This window comes from Pseudophryne corroboree, assembly GCF_028390025.1.
Source record: "Pseudophryne corroboree isolate aPseCor3 chromosome 3 unlocalized genomic scaffold, aPseCor3.hap2 SUPER_3_unloc_49, whole genome shotgun sequence".
NCBI classification, from domain to species: domain Eukaryota; kingdom Metazoa; phylum Chordata; class Amphibia; order Anura; family Myobatrachidae; genus Pseudophryne; species Pseudophryne corroboree.
In genome coordinates this window covers 771,687-788,945 of record NW_026967540.1, presented here as the reverse complement: position 1 = coordinate 788,945, position 17,259 = coordinate 771,687, and the positions used below count along the sequence as shown (strand labels likewise).

At 46.8% G+C, this 17,259-nt stretch overlaps 1 protein-coding gene across 1 annotated transcript in view; it reads right to left on the bottom strand.

The window, feature by feature from the left end:
• Positions 1-370: 370 nt before the first annotated feature.
• LOC134984310 (uncharacterized) overlaps positions 371-17,259 on the bottom strand; it is a 280,342-nt gene continuing 263,453 nt past the window's right edge. Inside the window, exon 12 of the mRNA XM_063949923.1 lies at positions 371-2,611. Coding sequence (XP_063805993.1) covers positions 1,362-2,611 — 1,250 coding nt within the window. The 3' untranslated portion in view covers positions 371-1,361. The remainder of the gene's footprint in view (positions 2,612-17,259) is intronic.

Sequence of the window (17,259 nt, the reverse complement as noted above, 5' to 3'; positions counted from 1 at the left end):
TCAACTAGTTCTGTGCGGGACCCATACACCTGTTTACTGCCTCCAGCAGCCCCCGGTACTGCACTGTGACCATCCGCCCTGTCTCCACCCACTACTGCCACCACCCTGTCTCCCCCCTACTACTGCCACTGCCCCATCTCCCCCCACTACTGTCACTGCCTCGTCTCCCCCCACTACTGCCACCTGCCCCGTCTCCCCCCACTACTGCCACCCGCCCTGTCTCCCCCCCACTACTGCCACTGCCCCATCTCCCCCCACTACTGTCACCGCCTCGTCTCCCCCCACTACTGCCACCTGCCCCGTCTCCCCCCACTACTGCCACCCGCCCTGTATCCCCCCACTACTGCCACCACCCCATCTCCCCCCACTACTGCCACTGCCCTGTCTCCCCTCTGACACCTTAGCGCTGCTTGGGGACAATATTACCCACAGATAGTGCCTCCGGCAGCCCCCGCTACGGCACTAGTGCCACCCACCCTGTCTCCACCTCTGACATCTCAGAACTTCTTGGGGATTCTTGGTACTGCTGGTAACAGTCCTTCATCTGCAGATGGAAGAAACAGGGCAGTAAGGAGGCAGAAGCTGCTTCTGGTACCATGGACCCTGGTCATGTAGAATTGGGAGTCAGTCAGATTATGTAATAGAGTCACCATCTTACAGGCAGCCGGTGAAGGGAGCAGAGAATGGGTGTTATGTGGCAGGAACGGGCTGGTTAGGTAACAGCCTGGCTGCTGCATTCTGTACAAGCTACAAGCGGTGCAACTCTTTTGCTGGGAGACCCAGATAGAGGACATTGCAGTAGTCTATGTGTGATGATACAAGTGCATGTATGACTGTAGGTAGATCTTCTGAGGGAATAAAGTGTTGGAGTCTGGCTATGTTCCTCAGATGAGGATCTGATAGTGGCAGATACTGATGTCTAAGTGTCACTCCACTATCCAGGACACCAAGATTCTGCACATGATCAGCATTTTGTAACTCTGAACCCCCAAGCGTAAGTCTGGTTGGTTTGCAAAGCTGAACTGTAGCGCTGCCCTTTGGTGGTGAGCTTAAAGACCTGTTTCACCAGGACTGAATCACAGCCAACTGGCATCACCCACACCTGGAGCTCAGCTAGACAACCATTTAGGATTGGTACTGGGCTCTCAGTACCTAGAGCAAAGACAGGTCATCTGTATAGCAGTGGTAGATGAGGGCATGACATCTGATTATTTCACCCAGTGGTAACATGTATATTGCAAAAAGCATAGGAGATAGGATAAGCACCTTGAAGAACAATGCATGGCATTGATGAGTATACTCCAGAAGATTAAAATGGTTCCTCACCTGAGTGATGTCTATTGTGTGCAACAAGAGATGATTTATTTCTCAGAGTATAGAAATGGCTTCTCACCTGTGTGACTTCTGTGATGTATAACAAGATTTGATTTTTGTGTAAAACATTTCCCGCACTCAGCGCAAGAAAATGGCTTCTCACCTGTGTGACTTCGCTGATGTGTAACAAGATGTGATTTGTGTGCAAAACCTTTCCCACACTCAGAACATGGAAATGCCTTCTCACCTGTGTGACTTTGCTGATGGGTAACAAGTTTGGATTTCCAGGTAAAACTTTTCCCGCACTCAGAGCAAGAAAATGGCTGATCACCTGTGTGTATTCTCTGATGTGTAACAAGATATGATTTACGTGTAAAACATTTCCCACACTCAGAACATGGAAATGGCTTCTCAGCTGTGTGACATCTCTGATGTATAACAAGATGTGATTTACATGCAAAACATTTCCCACACTCAGAACATGGAAAAGGTTTCTCACCTGTGTGACTGCGCAGATGTGTAACAAGTTCTGATTTACTTACACAACATATCCCACACTCAGAACATGGAAATGGCTTCTCACCTGTGTGACTTCTCTGATGTACAACAAGTTTGGATTTCCAGGTAAAACTTTTCCCGCACTCAGAGCAAGAAAATGGCTTCTCACCTGTGTGACTTCTATGATGTTTAACAAGATATGATTTAAGTGCAAAACATTTCCCACACTCAGAACATGGAAATGGCTTCTCACCTGTGTGACTTCTATGATGTTTAACAAGAACTGATTTGTGTGCAAAACATTTCCCACACTCAGAGCATGGAAATGGATTCTCACCTGTGTGACTTTGCTGATGGGTAGCAAGTTGTGATCTGTGTGCAAAACCTTTCCCACACTCAGAACATGGAAATGGCTTCTCACCTGTGTGACTTCTGTTATGTCTAAGAAGATATGATTTGTATGTAAAAGATTTCTCACACTCAGAACATGGAAATGGCCTCTCACCTTCCTTACCTGTCTGATGGGTAATAGGCTTTGTGTTCTGTGTAAAACATTTGGCATCTATAGAACAGGGAATCACTGTATTTACTCTCAGAGCTGTAACAGATGCACCAATATCAGAGTGATCAGGAGAACATTTCCCAGGATCACAGGGATCAGCTGATAGAGCTGGATGTATAATTGGGGTAATGGGGTTATCTCCTGGAGAATCCTGTCTACTGTCATTATCTTTTATGTCACAATCCGGGGATAACATTAGATGTCCTTCTGAGATATTCCTGCTTGTATGTCCATCTGCTGGAAATAAAATACATTATGGAAATGTGAAATTTTCTGTAACAATATTAATCTTGTAAACAATAGGAGAAGACGACGCTCTGGGACACTTAATTGTAAATGTGTGTGTATAATAAAACATAATTTTTAATGAAGGCTTTATAATACTGTGTCTCAGACTATCAGTGTGTCCTCCCTCCTGAGAACACTCACAATAACAAATGTAATATTATAATAAGACTTACATATATCTCTCTCTTACCCTGGTAACTAACCATGAAGTATAAATGGAGATGTAGTCACTCGCCAAGTCCTATGTCAGCACCAATGTAAAACAATGGATGGGGAACATATCATATGAATTGGAGATTCTAGATGAACAATAACATCAGTCATATGAGCTGATGGATCAGAGAAATGTCTCCTAACGTTACTCCTGGAAACATTGGTAAGGTAGCATTCCTTTATGTGTGTGCTCATACGCTGGTAAGCCTGTACAAGTGTTACTCACCCTTATATAAGGTATATTGCTACAGCAGAGTACGTGTGGAACAAGGTACCTTACATGCAATACACCATATGATACCCTGTAATCATCATCATCTGCTAGGTTATAATGTACTTTCTCTTATGTCCTAGAGGACACTTGAGTCCATTTAGTACCATGGGGTATAGATGGGTCCTTTGGAAGCCACTGGCACTATAAAAGTTTAATAGTGTGGGCTGGCCCCTCCCTCTATGCCCCTCCTACCAGACTCAGTTTAGAAAATGTGCCCGGAGGAGCCGGTCACAGCTAGGGGAGCTCCTAGGAGATTTCTTAGCTTTTTATTTTCTAGAGATAGGTTACAGGAAGGCTGCTGGCAACAGCCTCCCTGTTTCGTGGGACTTAGGCGGAGGGGTGGGGGGGTAGAAACCAACTTCCTGAAGAGTAGTAATGTGTACCGGAAATTTTTCAGGTTTTGTGTTTTGGTTTCGGACGCGTTTTGGCAAAACCTCCCTGAAAATGTTTTGTCGGATTCGGGTGTGTTTTGGATTGTTTTTTTTTTTTTTTTTCAAAAACAGCTTAAATCATAGAATTTGGGGGTCATTTTGATCCCATAGTATTATTAACCTCAATATCCATAATTTCCACTCATTTCCAGTCTATTCTGAACACCTCACAATATTATTTTTAGTCCTAAAATTTGCACCAAGGTCGCTGGATGACTAAGCTAAGCGACCCAAGTGGCCGACACAAACACCTGGCCCATCTAGGAGTGGCACTGCAGTGTCAGACAGGATGGGCAATTTAAAAAATAGTCCCCAAACAGCACATGATGCAAAGAAAAAAAGAGGTGCACCAAGGTCGCTGGATGGTTAAGCTAAGCAACCCAAGTGGCCAACACAAACACCTGGCCCATCTAGGAGTGGCACTGCAATGTCAGACAGGATGGGCGATTTAAAAAATAGTCCCCAAACAGCACATCATGCAAAGAAAAAAAGAGGTGCACCAAGGTCGCTGGATGGCTAAGCTAAGCGACCCAAGTGGCCAACACAAACACCTGGCCCACCTAGGAGTGGCACTGCAGTTTTCTAGCGAGAGGATGAGTGCTTCCATCCTCATGTGAATCTGAACCACTAGCCATGAACATAGGCCAGGGCTTCAGCCGTTCCTTGTCACTCCGTGTCATAAATGGCATATTGGCAAGTTTACGCTTCTCATCAGATGCTTTTAATTTAGATTTTTGGGTCATTTTATTGTACTTTTGTAGTATGCTTGACAACACAGAGGTAGAGCAATAGACTACTGTACCGTACTGCTATATATATACTGGTGGTCACCAAAATTCTGCACTGTCCTCCTACTATATAATACTGCACACAACTAAAATGCACCACAGGTATGGATGGATAGTATACTTGACGACACAGAGGTAGGTAGAGCAGTGGCCTACTGTACTGTACTGCTATATATTATATACTGGTGGTCAGCAAAATTCTGCACTGTCCTCCTACTATATATACTGCGCACAACTAAAATGCACCACAGGTATGGATGGATAGTATACTTGACGGATAGTATACTATACTTTAAGGCCCACTATTGCTTGTGCATGGATTTTTAAAGCCATAGTAAAGTGCTCAGGCACATTACTAGAGGACTTCGATACTATAGATAGGAGTGACATTGACTTGTTTTTACGTCACATACAGGATTCTGCAGGTTTTATGGTGGAGGCCATGAAGGACATTGGCCTGCTACTTCCATGGCTGTCTCGGCACGCAGAAGACTCAGGCTACAGTATCCAAGAAAAGTTTGGAGAACCTGCCATTCAAGGTCAGGCACTATTTGGAGATGCATTGGATTCGTGGATTTCCACGGCGACTGCGGGTAAGACAACATTTCTTCCCTCCGCAGCAGCCCCAAGTAGATAATCTCATCCTACACCTACACTGCAGTCCTTTCAGACTGCAAAATTTAAAAAAATCCAAACCCCCTCCCACCTTCTTTAGAGGAGGTCGGGAAGATCCAAAAAACCTGCACCAACAGGTTCCCAGAGATTGAATCTAGGTTCTGCTTCCTCCAAATATTCAGCATGATGGTGGACCTCTCAGCCTGGAGATCAGACAGGTGGGAGCGAGACTAAAAGATTTCAGTCACGTCTGGGCGTCATCATGCCTAGACCCCTGGGTGATGGATATTGTTACCCAGGGGTACAGACTGGAGTTTCAGGAACTCCCACCTCACAGATTCTTCAAATCAGGCATACCAGGTTCGCAGACAGAAAGTGCTATTCTACAGGAAGCCATTCAAAAACTGGTACGAACAAATGTTATTGTTCCAGTTCCACCTCACCCAAAAATCAAGGGTTATTACTCAAACTTGTTTGTGGTTCCAAAATCGGATGGTTCGGTAAGGCCTATATTGAACCTGAAGGCGTTGAACCCCTACTTGAGGGTTTTCCAATTCAAGATGGAGTCTCTGAAAACGGTGATCTCAGGTCTGGAGGAGGGGGAATTCCTAGTATCCCTGGATATCAAGGATGCGTACCTTCACATTCCGATCTGGCCACCTTACCAGGCCTATCTATGGTTTGCATTATAGGACTGTCACTATCCTTTCCAAACATTGCCATTTGGCCTCTCCACAGCACCAAGGGTGTTCACTAAGGTCCTAGTGGAGATGATGCTCTTCCTACGCAAACAGGGAGTGAACATAATTCCATATCTGGATGATCTGCTGATAAAAGCATCTTCCAAGGAGAAGCTGTTGCAGAGTATTGCGCTCTCAACTCAACTACTTTGGGATCATGGGTGGATCCTGAACCTTCCAAAGTCACATTTGGAACCAACAAGGAGACTGCCCTTCCTGGGGCTGATACTCAACACGGAAGTGCAGAGGGTGTTTCTACCGGTGGAGAAAGCTTTGGTGATCCAATCAATGGTCCGGGATGTCTTGAAACCTCCCCGGGTATCGGTTCATTGGTGCATTCGCCTTCTGGGGAAGATAGTATCCTCCTATGAGGCTCTACAATACGGAAGATTCCATGCACGCTTCATCCAGCTGGATCTCCTGGACAACTGGTCAGGATTGCATCTTCACATGCACAAACGGATATGCCTGTCGTTGAATGCCAGAATTTCACTATTCTGGTGGCTGCAAACTTCTCACCTGCTCGAGGGCCGCAGGTTCAGGATTCAGAATTGGATTCTTCTAACCACGGATGCAAGCCTCAAAGGTTGGGGAGCAGTCACCCAGGGGGAAAACTTCCAAGGAAAGTGGTCAAGCCAGGAACCGGTCCTTCCAATAAACATTCTGGAACTAAGAGCCATATACAATGGCCTTCTACAAGCGGCTCATCTTCTGCAATATTGAGTCATGCAGGTTCAGTCGGTCAACATCACAGCGGTGTCCTACATAAACAGGCAGGGTGGAACGAAGAGCAGGGCTGCAATGTCAGAGGTAACAAGAATCCTCCTCTGGGCAGAAAGACACGCGCTGGCGCCGTAGGCGTTCAATCCTCAGCAGACACGATCTCCTTCCAGGAGAATGGGGCCTCCACCTGGAGGTATTCACAGAGGTAACACGCCGATGGGGTGTACCTCAGATAGACGTGATGGCCTCTCGCCTCAACAAGACGCTTCAGAGGTACTGTTCCAGGTCACGAGACCCACAGGTAGTGGCGGTGGACTCCCTGGTGACTCCGTGGGTGTTACAGTCAGTGTATGTGTTCCCTCCACTTCCACTCATCCCAAGGATTCTGAAACTAATAAAAAGATAAACAGTTCCGGCGATCCTCATTGCTCTTGACTGGCCAAGGCAGGTTTGGCACGCGGATCTTCCGAGGCCTCTTCCTCTTTGCGAGGACCTTCTACTGCAGGGACGACTTACCGCGGCTACGTTTGACGGCATGGAGGTTGAATGCCAGATCTTAGCTCGGAAGAGCATTCCGAATAAAGTTATTCCTACTCTGATCCATGCTAGGAAGGGGGTAACATCTAAGCATTACCATCGGATTTGGAAAAAGTATGTGTTTTGGTGTGAATCCAAGAAGTTTCCTACGGTGGAGTTTCAACTGGGACATTTTCTCCTCTTTCTGCAAGCGGGTGTGGATGTTGGCCTACGCTTGGGCTCCATCAAGTTCCAGATTTCGGCCTTGTCTATTTTCTTCCAGAAACAATTGGTTGCTATCCCTGAGGTTCAGACTTTCTTGAAAGGAATTCTGCACATCCAACCACCCTTTATGCCTCTTATGGCACCTTGGGATCTTAATGTGGTGCTGCAGTTCCTGCAATCGGATTGGTTCGAACCTTTACAGGAGGTGGACGTAAAGTTTCTGACTTGGAAGGCGGTCACGTTGTTGGCCTTGGCTTCTGCCAGACGTCTGTCAGAATTGGGGGAATTGTCGCACAAGAGCCTCTACTTGATTTTCCATGAGGATAGAGCTGAGCTCAGAATGTGTCAGCAATTTCTCCTTAAGGTTGTGTCGGCTTTTCATATCAACCAACCTATTGTGGTGCCAGTGGCTACTGACACTTCAATTACCTCAAAGTCCGTGGATGTCGTGCGGGCTTTGAAAATCTATGTGAAGAGAACTACTCATCACAGGAAGTCGGATGCACTATTTGTACTTTATGATCCCAACAAGATTGGGTGTCCTGCTTCTAAGCAGACAATTTCAGGCTGGATCAGGCTTACTATCCAGCATGCTTATTCCATGGCAGGATTGCCAATTCCAAAATCTGTTCAGGCACACTCTACCCGTAAAGTGGGTTCTTCCTGGGCAGCTGCCCAGGGTGTCTCGGCTATTCAGTTTTGCCGAGCAGCTACTTGGTCAGGATCGAACACGTTTGCTAAGTTTTACAAGTTCTATACTTTGGACTCTGAGGTCAATCAGTTCTGCAGGAACCTCAGCACTCTCCCTCCTGTACTGGGAGCTTTGGTACATCCCCATGGTACTAAATGGATCCCAGCATCCTCTAGGACGTAAGAGAAAATAGGAATTAATTACCTACCGATAAATCCTTTTCTCGTAGTCCATAGAGGATGCTGGGTGCCCGCCCTGTGCTTCGTATTACTGCATTGTTACTTGGTTCAGCCGTTGCTGAATTGATCCAAGTTGGTTAGTTTGGCTTTTTGTTATGTGTGAGCTGGTGTAAATCTCACCACTATCTGTGTATTTTCTTCTCTTGAAGTATGTCTGTCTCCTCGGGCACAGTTTCTAGACTGAGTCTGGTAGGAGGGGTATAGAGGGAGTGGCCAGCCTACACTATTAAACTCTTAAAGTGCCAGTGGGTCCCAAAGGACCCGTCTAGACCCCATGGTACTAAATGGACCCCAGCATCCCCAACAGACTACGAGAAAAGGATATACCGGTAGGTAATTAAAATCCTATTTTTACATACCCATCATCAGTGTCTTACCTCTATTCTCTCAATAGTAATAAGGATGACGTGTGTATGGTAAGTATGATACAGAGAATTACATATCAGAATCTATACAGCTGCCGCCATACTTCTGCTTCTCATACGTGTGCTACTGGCAGCAGTGAACATCTGAGTGAGAGTGCAGGGAAGACAGCAGAGTCTGATGAGAAAGAGATTGGATCTGCCTTTGCAGGGATGTACCACACCTGTCACCCGTTAGTATATAAAATAATAAATAAGAGGAGCGTGGTCCATCCAGACGTGCTTTCTGGAGCTCTCCTCACTAAGTGGCTTCTTATCTACCCTACCTGATAGCTCTCAGCCACTGCTGGGACCAAGACCCAATCTATTAAGTCCCCCACTCCTACTGCCCTATAACGGCTCACTCCGCTCACTCTGGGCACCGTTCACTGCCACAGTCTAGTGACGCCTATGGAGCCATGGGCTGTATTCTGGGGCTATGTGCGCCCAGTCTTTCCTGCACGCTTCGGCTCAGATGGGAGTACTTGCTCTCCAGATAACACAGGTGCGTAGCTCCTGCTACTGCATGGGACAGAACGGGCTGCCCACAGTCACCGGAGCCCAGCGGTGATATTGGGGAGGGAGATGGGTGCCATTTTGGATCCTGGTGCGTGGCCATTGCATGCTTTGCCTTCTGCCTTCAATAAGGTTTAATATAAATAAGTGTCCTGACGGCTGGACCGGGGTCACTACACTAAATTGAAGCATTTGCCTGGAGGTGAAACTACCTTCTATTTATATAGTACCACTATAATCTACTTCCCTGGAAGAAAAAAAGACAAGGCTGAGATTTGAACTTTTATATAGCCTAAACGTAGGCCCACATCGACAACAGCCTGCAGGAAGTGCAAGAAATGTCCCAGATGAAAATCCACAGCAGAATACTGTTGACCCTCACACCAAGAGACACATTTCTTCCATATGCGATGGTAATGTTTCGATGCGACCATCTGGCCGGCTTGGAGCATAGTCGAGATAACCTTGCCTGGGAATCTCTTTCCTGGCAAAAATCCTCACAATATACTTCCATTGCATCAAACGTAGCCGTGGTAAGTCTGGATAGACGAACGGCTCTTGCGTAAGATGATCATCCTGAATTGGCAGAGGCCAGGGGCCTACGAGTAATAAGGCTAGAATGTCTACATACCAGGCCCTGCAGGGCCAGTATGGGGCAATCAGAATTGCCTGAACCCTGTCCCCTTAAGTCTTTTGAGAACTCTTGAAATTACAGGAACTGGAGGGAACAAGTACACCAACCGGTAAATCCACGGTGTCGCCAGAGCGTCCACTGCTGCGACCTGTGGATCCCTCGTCCCAGAACAGTAACGCAGAAGCTTCTTGGTAAGCTGAGAAACCAACAAGTTGATTTGCGGGTAGCCCTATCGATGAAATATCTGCTTGCGGGTAGAGGCCCCATTCCCCAAGGTGCAGATCGTGTCTACTGAGGAAGTCTGCTCCCCAATTGTCTAATCCCAGAATTAATATGGCGGAAATGGCCTTGGGATTTCGCTCCACTAAGAGGAGTATCTGTAACACCTTCCTCATTGCAGCTCTGCTGTTTGGACCTCCTTGTTGGTTTATGTATGCCACAGTTGGTGCATTTTCCAACCATACCTGTATGGCCTGATACTGAAGGATATAAAAGAGGTCAGCAGAAGGGCATTGTAAATCGCCCTGAGTTCCAAAACTTTTATCGGAAGGGAAGCCTCTTGATCAGATCACCTTTATTGGAAACAAGCCTCTAGGGTCACTGCACCCCAACCATGGAGGCTTGCATCCGTTGTCAACAGAATCCAATCCTCGATTCTGAAGTGTCGACCCTCCAGGAGGGAAATAAGCAACCACAATAAGAGGGAAATCCTGGCATTTGGTGAAAGGCATATCATCTGGCGTATGTGCAGATGTGACCCAGACCATTTGTCCAGCAGATCCAGCTGGAATGGTCATGCATGGAATCTTCCTTACCAAAATGTGTCGTAGGAGGCCATTATCTTTCCCAGTAAGCTTATGCAAAGATGTACAGAGATTTTGTTCAGCTTCAAAATGGAACATACCATCGTCTGAATTATCTTTGCCTTGTCCATAGGAAGGAACACCTTCTGAGACACTGTGTCCAATATCATTACCAGGAACTGAAGCCTCTGTGTAGGTTTTAGGTGGGTTTCTGCAGATTTAGAATCTACCCATGATCCGTGAGTAGTTGTGTTTAAAGGCTGATCTTTTCCATCAACTGTGCTCTGAATATAGCCATTATGAGGAGATCGTCCAAGTATGGAATGATGTTCACTTCCTGCTTGTGGAGTTGTAGCAACATCTCTGGCATCACCCCTGATAACACACTCGGTGCCGTTGATAGACCGAAAGGCAAGGCCTGGACCTGGTAGTGACTGTCCTGCAGTGCAAACCTGAGGTAAGCCTGAAGAGGTGGCCATATTGGGATGTGAAGATATGCATCCTTAATAGCCAGATAAACCAGGAATTCCCCTTCTTCCATGTCACGCTTGGCTTGAGTTGGGGATCTGACGACTGATAATTGACGGAGGGAGCAGCTAACGGCAAAGGAAGGAAATGAGGTGGCTGAATGTAGTTCTTATTCATGGATTGAAGACTTAGGCCCGAAGATGTAGAGGGGTAGGCAATGAGGACAATGACCAAGAATGATACACTGAAGAAAGAGGAATTCAGTTTTAATGAGACCTCAATCATACACAACGACTAGGAGAGAAGTCTGAGTGAATTCTGAAAGACGAAAGGTTAGTGATTTGTAAACGATGCTGAAGAACACTGAATGAAGAGATGACTTGTGATTTTTAAACAATGCTGAAGAGAGGATCGCTGTGAGCACCATCAGCAAATGGAGACCCTCTACCAGATAGAGGGCCAAGTGGTTAAACCACAAGAGCAGGTGGGCTGGGAGCAAAGGACTGCAATAACAGAACTGACCACCAGGCAGACAAAACAGAACCAGGATACCAGAGGTTAACCTGGAAGGGCAGAGCGCAGGGCATCTTACAGCAGCAAGTAACTTGAAGTACTGGCAACATAGCTAAGCATCAACCCCTCTTTATAAGGGAAGACTGTACCGGATTGGCTGGACGCGAACTGGGATACCTATTGACTTGGACTGGTCTCCAACATGGTAGCTCCATGCACAGAGGACACATGTGGTACCAGCACACAGCCACTACCTCTGGCCTCAGCCTCCCAGACGCCGCACTCCAGCAACAGGACTCTTGGAAACAGACACCTCCAGCTGCCTTGCTCCGCTCCCCAGGACCCGGACCCCTTGCTGCTTTAGCTCCTATCCATCGCAGCCACACCAGCCAGCTAAGAGGAAGGCCGCAGGGACCAGAACCGGTGGTAAGACTCTGGATGCTGACAGTGCCCCCTTTTTAGGGTGGTCTCCGAACACCCATGCTGCTTAGTGGGATTCTTGGCATGAAAGTCACAACTCAGTCTTGGAGCATGAACATCCTCTGCAGCCACCCAAGATCTTTCCTCCGGACCATATCCTCTCCAATCTATGAGATACTGGAGACGACCATACCCTCTTGCGGAAGTAAAGAAACTTATGAACCCCGAATTCCTCATTTTGAGCAGCTTGAACCTTAGGAGGTTTAGGGAAAGATGGCCGAAAATGATTTAGTACAAGAGGCTTTAGCAGAGAAATGTGAAAGGCATTGGGAATTTTCAAATAAGAGGCAGTTTCTCCTTGTAAGAAACAGGATTCAACACTCTTAATAAAATACGGACCCATGAATCTCGGAGCAAACTTTTTGGTAGGAACTTTGAGTCTGAGGTCTCTGGTAGATATCCAACCACGATCTCCCACTTTGAGACTAGGAACAGCCCTATGTTTCCGATCAGCGTAGGTCTTTTATTTCTGGGAAGCCTTAAGTAGTGCCTTATGAATTTGTCTCCAAATCTTAGTGAACTGATGAAGAGCGGATTCAGCAACATTAACCTTAAGAGGTGGGAGAGATTAGAAGGAAGGAACTCGTGGATGAAAACTATAGTTAATGAAGAAAAGAGTGGAATTGGTAAAAGAATGATATAGGTTATTGTATGCAAACTCAGCAAATGGGCGGTAATCCATCCAGTCTTCCTGAGCAGGGGACATGGACATCCATAAGAAAGTCTCCAGATATTGGTCGACTCTTTCAGTCTGTCTGTCAGTCTGGGGATGGTTGGCTGAAGAGAAGTTCAACTTGATTCCTAGGACAGAGCCTTTCCAGAACTTGGCGAAGAATTGAGGACCCCGATCAGAAACAATTTCCTGTGGAAGGCCATGCAAATGAAAAATCTATGAGAAAAACTATTTGGATAGCTGAGGAGCAGAGGGAAGACCGGTGAGGGGTATGAAGTGAGCCATCTTCGAAAATCATTCCACAATGACCCAAATGGTGTTGTGCCTTCTGGAGACTGGCAAATCGGTTATGAAATCCATAGAGATGCGGGTCCAAGGCTTTTGAGGTGTTGGAAGTGGATGAAGACCAGAGGGAGATGTTCGTGGACTTTTATGTTGAACACACTTGGAACAGGCTGCTACAAATTCAAAGACATCCGTTTTAAGATGAGGCCACCAGTAGAATTGCTGAATGAACTTGAGAGTCTTAAGACTACCGGCATGACCCATGAAAGATGAAACATGAGCCCACGTAAGCAATTTCCTGCAAAATTTTGGTGCTACAAAAGTTCTCCCCGGAGGAGGTAGAGGAACAGTACGAGTTGAAGCAAATGAAGCCAGATTCAGAATAAATTGTTTCTCAGAGGAGTTGAGTGAATCATCCATTTGAAAAGAACGAGAAAGTGCATCTGCTCTTCAATTTAAGGTTCCTGGGCGGTTAAAGAGTTTGAAGGAGAACCGAGAGAAGAAGAGAGCCCACCTGGATTGCCATGGGTTTAAACAACGAGTTTAAACAATGGGTTTAAGCCATCATGGAAGGACTTGGAGGAGAAGACAGAATGGGAGAAGATTCTGAATGATCAGGACTGGGGCTCAATGTTAGTTGATTAGGAAGAAGAAAAGGTCTCAAGTCAGTTTGAGAGGTTTCCTGTTGAGGACGAGGTTTAGCTTTCTTATGAGATGATTTTCCAGTTCTGCCCATTCTTCAGCATAACATTACGGAGATTAGAGAACATGGTCAGGAGGCCAGTAGCGACATAGCAGAAGTATTGAAGTGTGGAAATAGGGAGACATCAGTGAGCATAGACCCCCAGTGGCCATCGGTTACAGAAACATTGTGAGGTCAGTTGTTTATGGGTAATAGCAAGAAGGTGCCATCCTTGGGCGGTAAAATAATTTATAGGAGCCAGCAACTGGAGCCTGCTACTGTCCTGGACACATGGACTGTTACGCCGTAGCTATACTGAAGCCCCAAGAGCTCTAATTGGATCTTACGGGGATTGAGGGGACCAGGAGGGGAAAAAACACCAGCAGCAGTCATACAGTATGGAGGATGTAGTCAGCACAGTCTGCCACCAGAGGGAGTCGACAGAGCAGGAGTGGAGGCCAGGCAATAATAAGATTTTACTTACCGATAAATCTATTTCTCATAGTCCGTAGTGGATGCTGGGGACTCCGTCAGGACCATGGGGATTAGCGGCTCCGCAGGAGACAGGGCACAAAAAGTAAGCTTTTAGGATCACATGGTGTGGACTGGCTCCTCCCCCTATGACCCTCCTCCAAGCCTCAGTTAGGTACTGTGCCCGGGCGAGCGTACACAATAAGGAAGGATCTTGAATCCCGGGTAAGACTCATACCAGCCACACCAATCACACCGTACAACCTGTGATTTGAACCCAGTTAACAGTATGATAACAACGAAGGAGCCTCTGAAAAGATGGCCCACAACAATAATAACCCGATTTTTGTAACAATAATTATGTACAAGTAATGCAGACAATCCGCACTTGGGATGGGCGCCCAGCATCCACTACGGACTATGAGAAATAGATTTATCGGTAAGTAAAATCTTATTTTCTCTAACGTCCTAGTGGATGCTGGGGACTCCGTCAGGACCATGGGGATTATACCAAAGCTCCCAAACGGGCGGGAGAGTGCGGATGACTCTGCAGCACCGAATGAGAGAACTCCAGGTCCTCCTCAGCCAGGGTATCAAATTTGTAGAATTTTACAAACGTGTTCCCCCCAGACCACGTAGCTGCTCGGCAAAGTTGTAAAGCCGAGACCCCTCGGGCAGCCGCCCAAGATGAGCCCCCTTCCCTGTGGAATGGGCATTTACAGATTTTGGCTGTGGCAGGCCAAAATTTTGGTCTTTCCCAACGGTTCACAATCATGCGGAAAAACTTCCCTATGAAGTTCCCACTCTCCCGGGTGGAGGTCGTGCCTGCTGAGGAAGTCTGCTTCCCAGTCGTCCACTCCCGGAATGAACACTGCTGACAGTGCTATCACATGATTTTCCGCCTAGCGAAAAATCCTTGCAGTTTTGCCACTGCCCTCCTGCTTCTTGTGCCGCCCTTTCTGTTTACGTGGGCGACTGCCGTGATGTTATCCCACTGGATCAATACCGGCTGACCTTGAAGCAGAGGTCTTGCTAAGTTTAGAGCATTATAAATTTGCTCTTAGCTCCAGTATATTTATGTGGAGAGAATTCTCCAGACTTGATCACACTTCCCTGGAAATTTTTTCCCTGTGTGACTGCTCCCCAGCCTCTCAGGCTGGCCTCCGTGGTCACCAGCATCCAATCCTGAATGCCGAATCTGCGGCCCTCTAGAAGATGAGCACTCTGTAATCACCACAGGAGAGACACCCTTGTCCCTCCGCTGATGCATCTGAAGATGCGATCCGGACCATTTGTCCAGCAGATCCCACTGAAGAGTTCTTGCGTGAAATCTGCCGAATGGAATCGCTTCGTAATAAGCCACCATTTTTACCAGGACTCTTGTGCAATGATGCACTGACACTTTTCCTGGTTTTAGGAGGATCCCGATTAGCTCGGATAACTCCCTGGCTTTCTCCTCTGGGAGAAACACCTTTTTCTGGACTGTGTCCAGAATCATTCCTAGGACCAGCAGACGTGTCGTCGGAACAACTGCGGTTTTGGAATATTTAGAATCCACCCATGTTGTCGTAGAACTACTTGAAATAGTGCTACTCCGACCTCCAACTGTTCTCTGGACCTTGTTCTTATCAGGAGGTCGTCCATTTTCTTTGAAGACGAATCCTCATTTCGGTCATTACCTTGGTAAGGACCCGGGGTGCCTTGGACAATCCAACGGCATCGTCTGAAACTGATAGTGACAGTTCTGTACCACGAACCTGAGGTACCCTCGGTGAGAAAAGCAAATTTTGGGACATGGAGGTAAGCATCCCTGATGTCCCGGGACACCATATAGTCCCCTTCTTCCCGGTTCGCTATCACTGCTCTGAGTGACTCCATCTGGATTTGAACCTTTGTAAGTGTTCAAATATTTCAGATTTAGAATAGGTCTCACCTAGCCTTCTGGCTTCAGTACCACCATATAGTGTGGAATAATACCCCTTTCCTTGTTGTAGGAGGGGTAATTTTATTATCACCTGCTGGGAATACAGCTTGTGAATTGTTTTCAATACTGCCTCCCTGTCGGAGGGAGACATTGGTACAGCAGACTACAGGAACCTGCGAGGGGGAAACGTCTCGACATTCCAATCTGTACCCCTTGGATACTACTTGTAGGATCCAGGGGTCCTGTACGGTCCCAACGTCATGCTGAGAACTTGGTAGAAGCGTTGGAGGGCTTCTGTTCCTGGGAATGGGCTGCCTGCTGCAGTCTTCTTCCCTTTCCTCTATCCCTGGGCAGATATGACTCTTATAGGGACGAAAGGACTGAGGCTGAAAAGACGGTGTCTTTTTCTGCAGAGATGTGACTTAGGGTAAAAAATGGTGGATTTTCCAGCAGTTGCCGTGGCCACCAGGTCTCATGGACCGACCCCCAAATAACTCCTCCCCTTTATACGGCAATACATCTTTGTGCCGTTTGGAATCTGCATCACCTGACCACTGTCGTGTCCATAAACATCTTCTTGCAGATATGGACATCGCATTTACTCTTGATGCCAGAGTGCAAATATCCCTCTGCGCATCTCGCATATATAGAAATGCATCCTTTAAATGCTCTATAGTCAATAAAATACTGTCCCTGTCAAGGGTATCAATATTTTTAGTCAGGGAATCCGACCAAGCCACCTCAGCTCTGCACATCCAGGCTGAGGCGATTGCTGGTCGCAGTATAACACCAGCATGTGTGTGTATACTTTTTAGGATATGTTTCAGCCTCCTATCAGCTGGCTCCTTAAGTACGGCCCTATCTGTAGATGGTACCGCCACTTGTTCTGATAAGCATGTGAGCGCCTTATCCACCCTAAGGGGTGTTTCCCAACGCGCCCTAACTTCTGGCGGGAAAGGGTATACCGCCAATAATTTTCTATTGGGGGAAACCCACGCATCATCACACACTTCATTTAATTTATCTGATTCAGGAAAAACTACAGGTAGTTTTTTCACATCCCACATAATACCCTTTTTTGTGGTACTTGTAGTATCAGACATATGTAACACCTCCTTCATTGCCCTTAACGTGTGGCCCTAAAGGAAAATACGTTTGTTTCTTCACCGTCGACACTGAAATCAGTGTCCGTGTCTGGGTCTGTGTCGACCGACTGAGGTAAATGGGCATTTTACAGCCCCTGACGGTGTTTGAGACGCCTGGACAGGTACTAATTTGATCGCCGGCCCTCT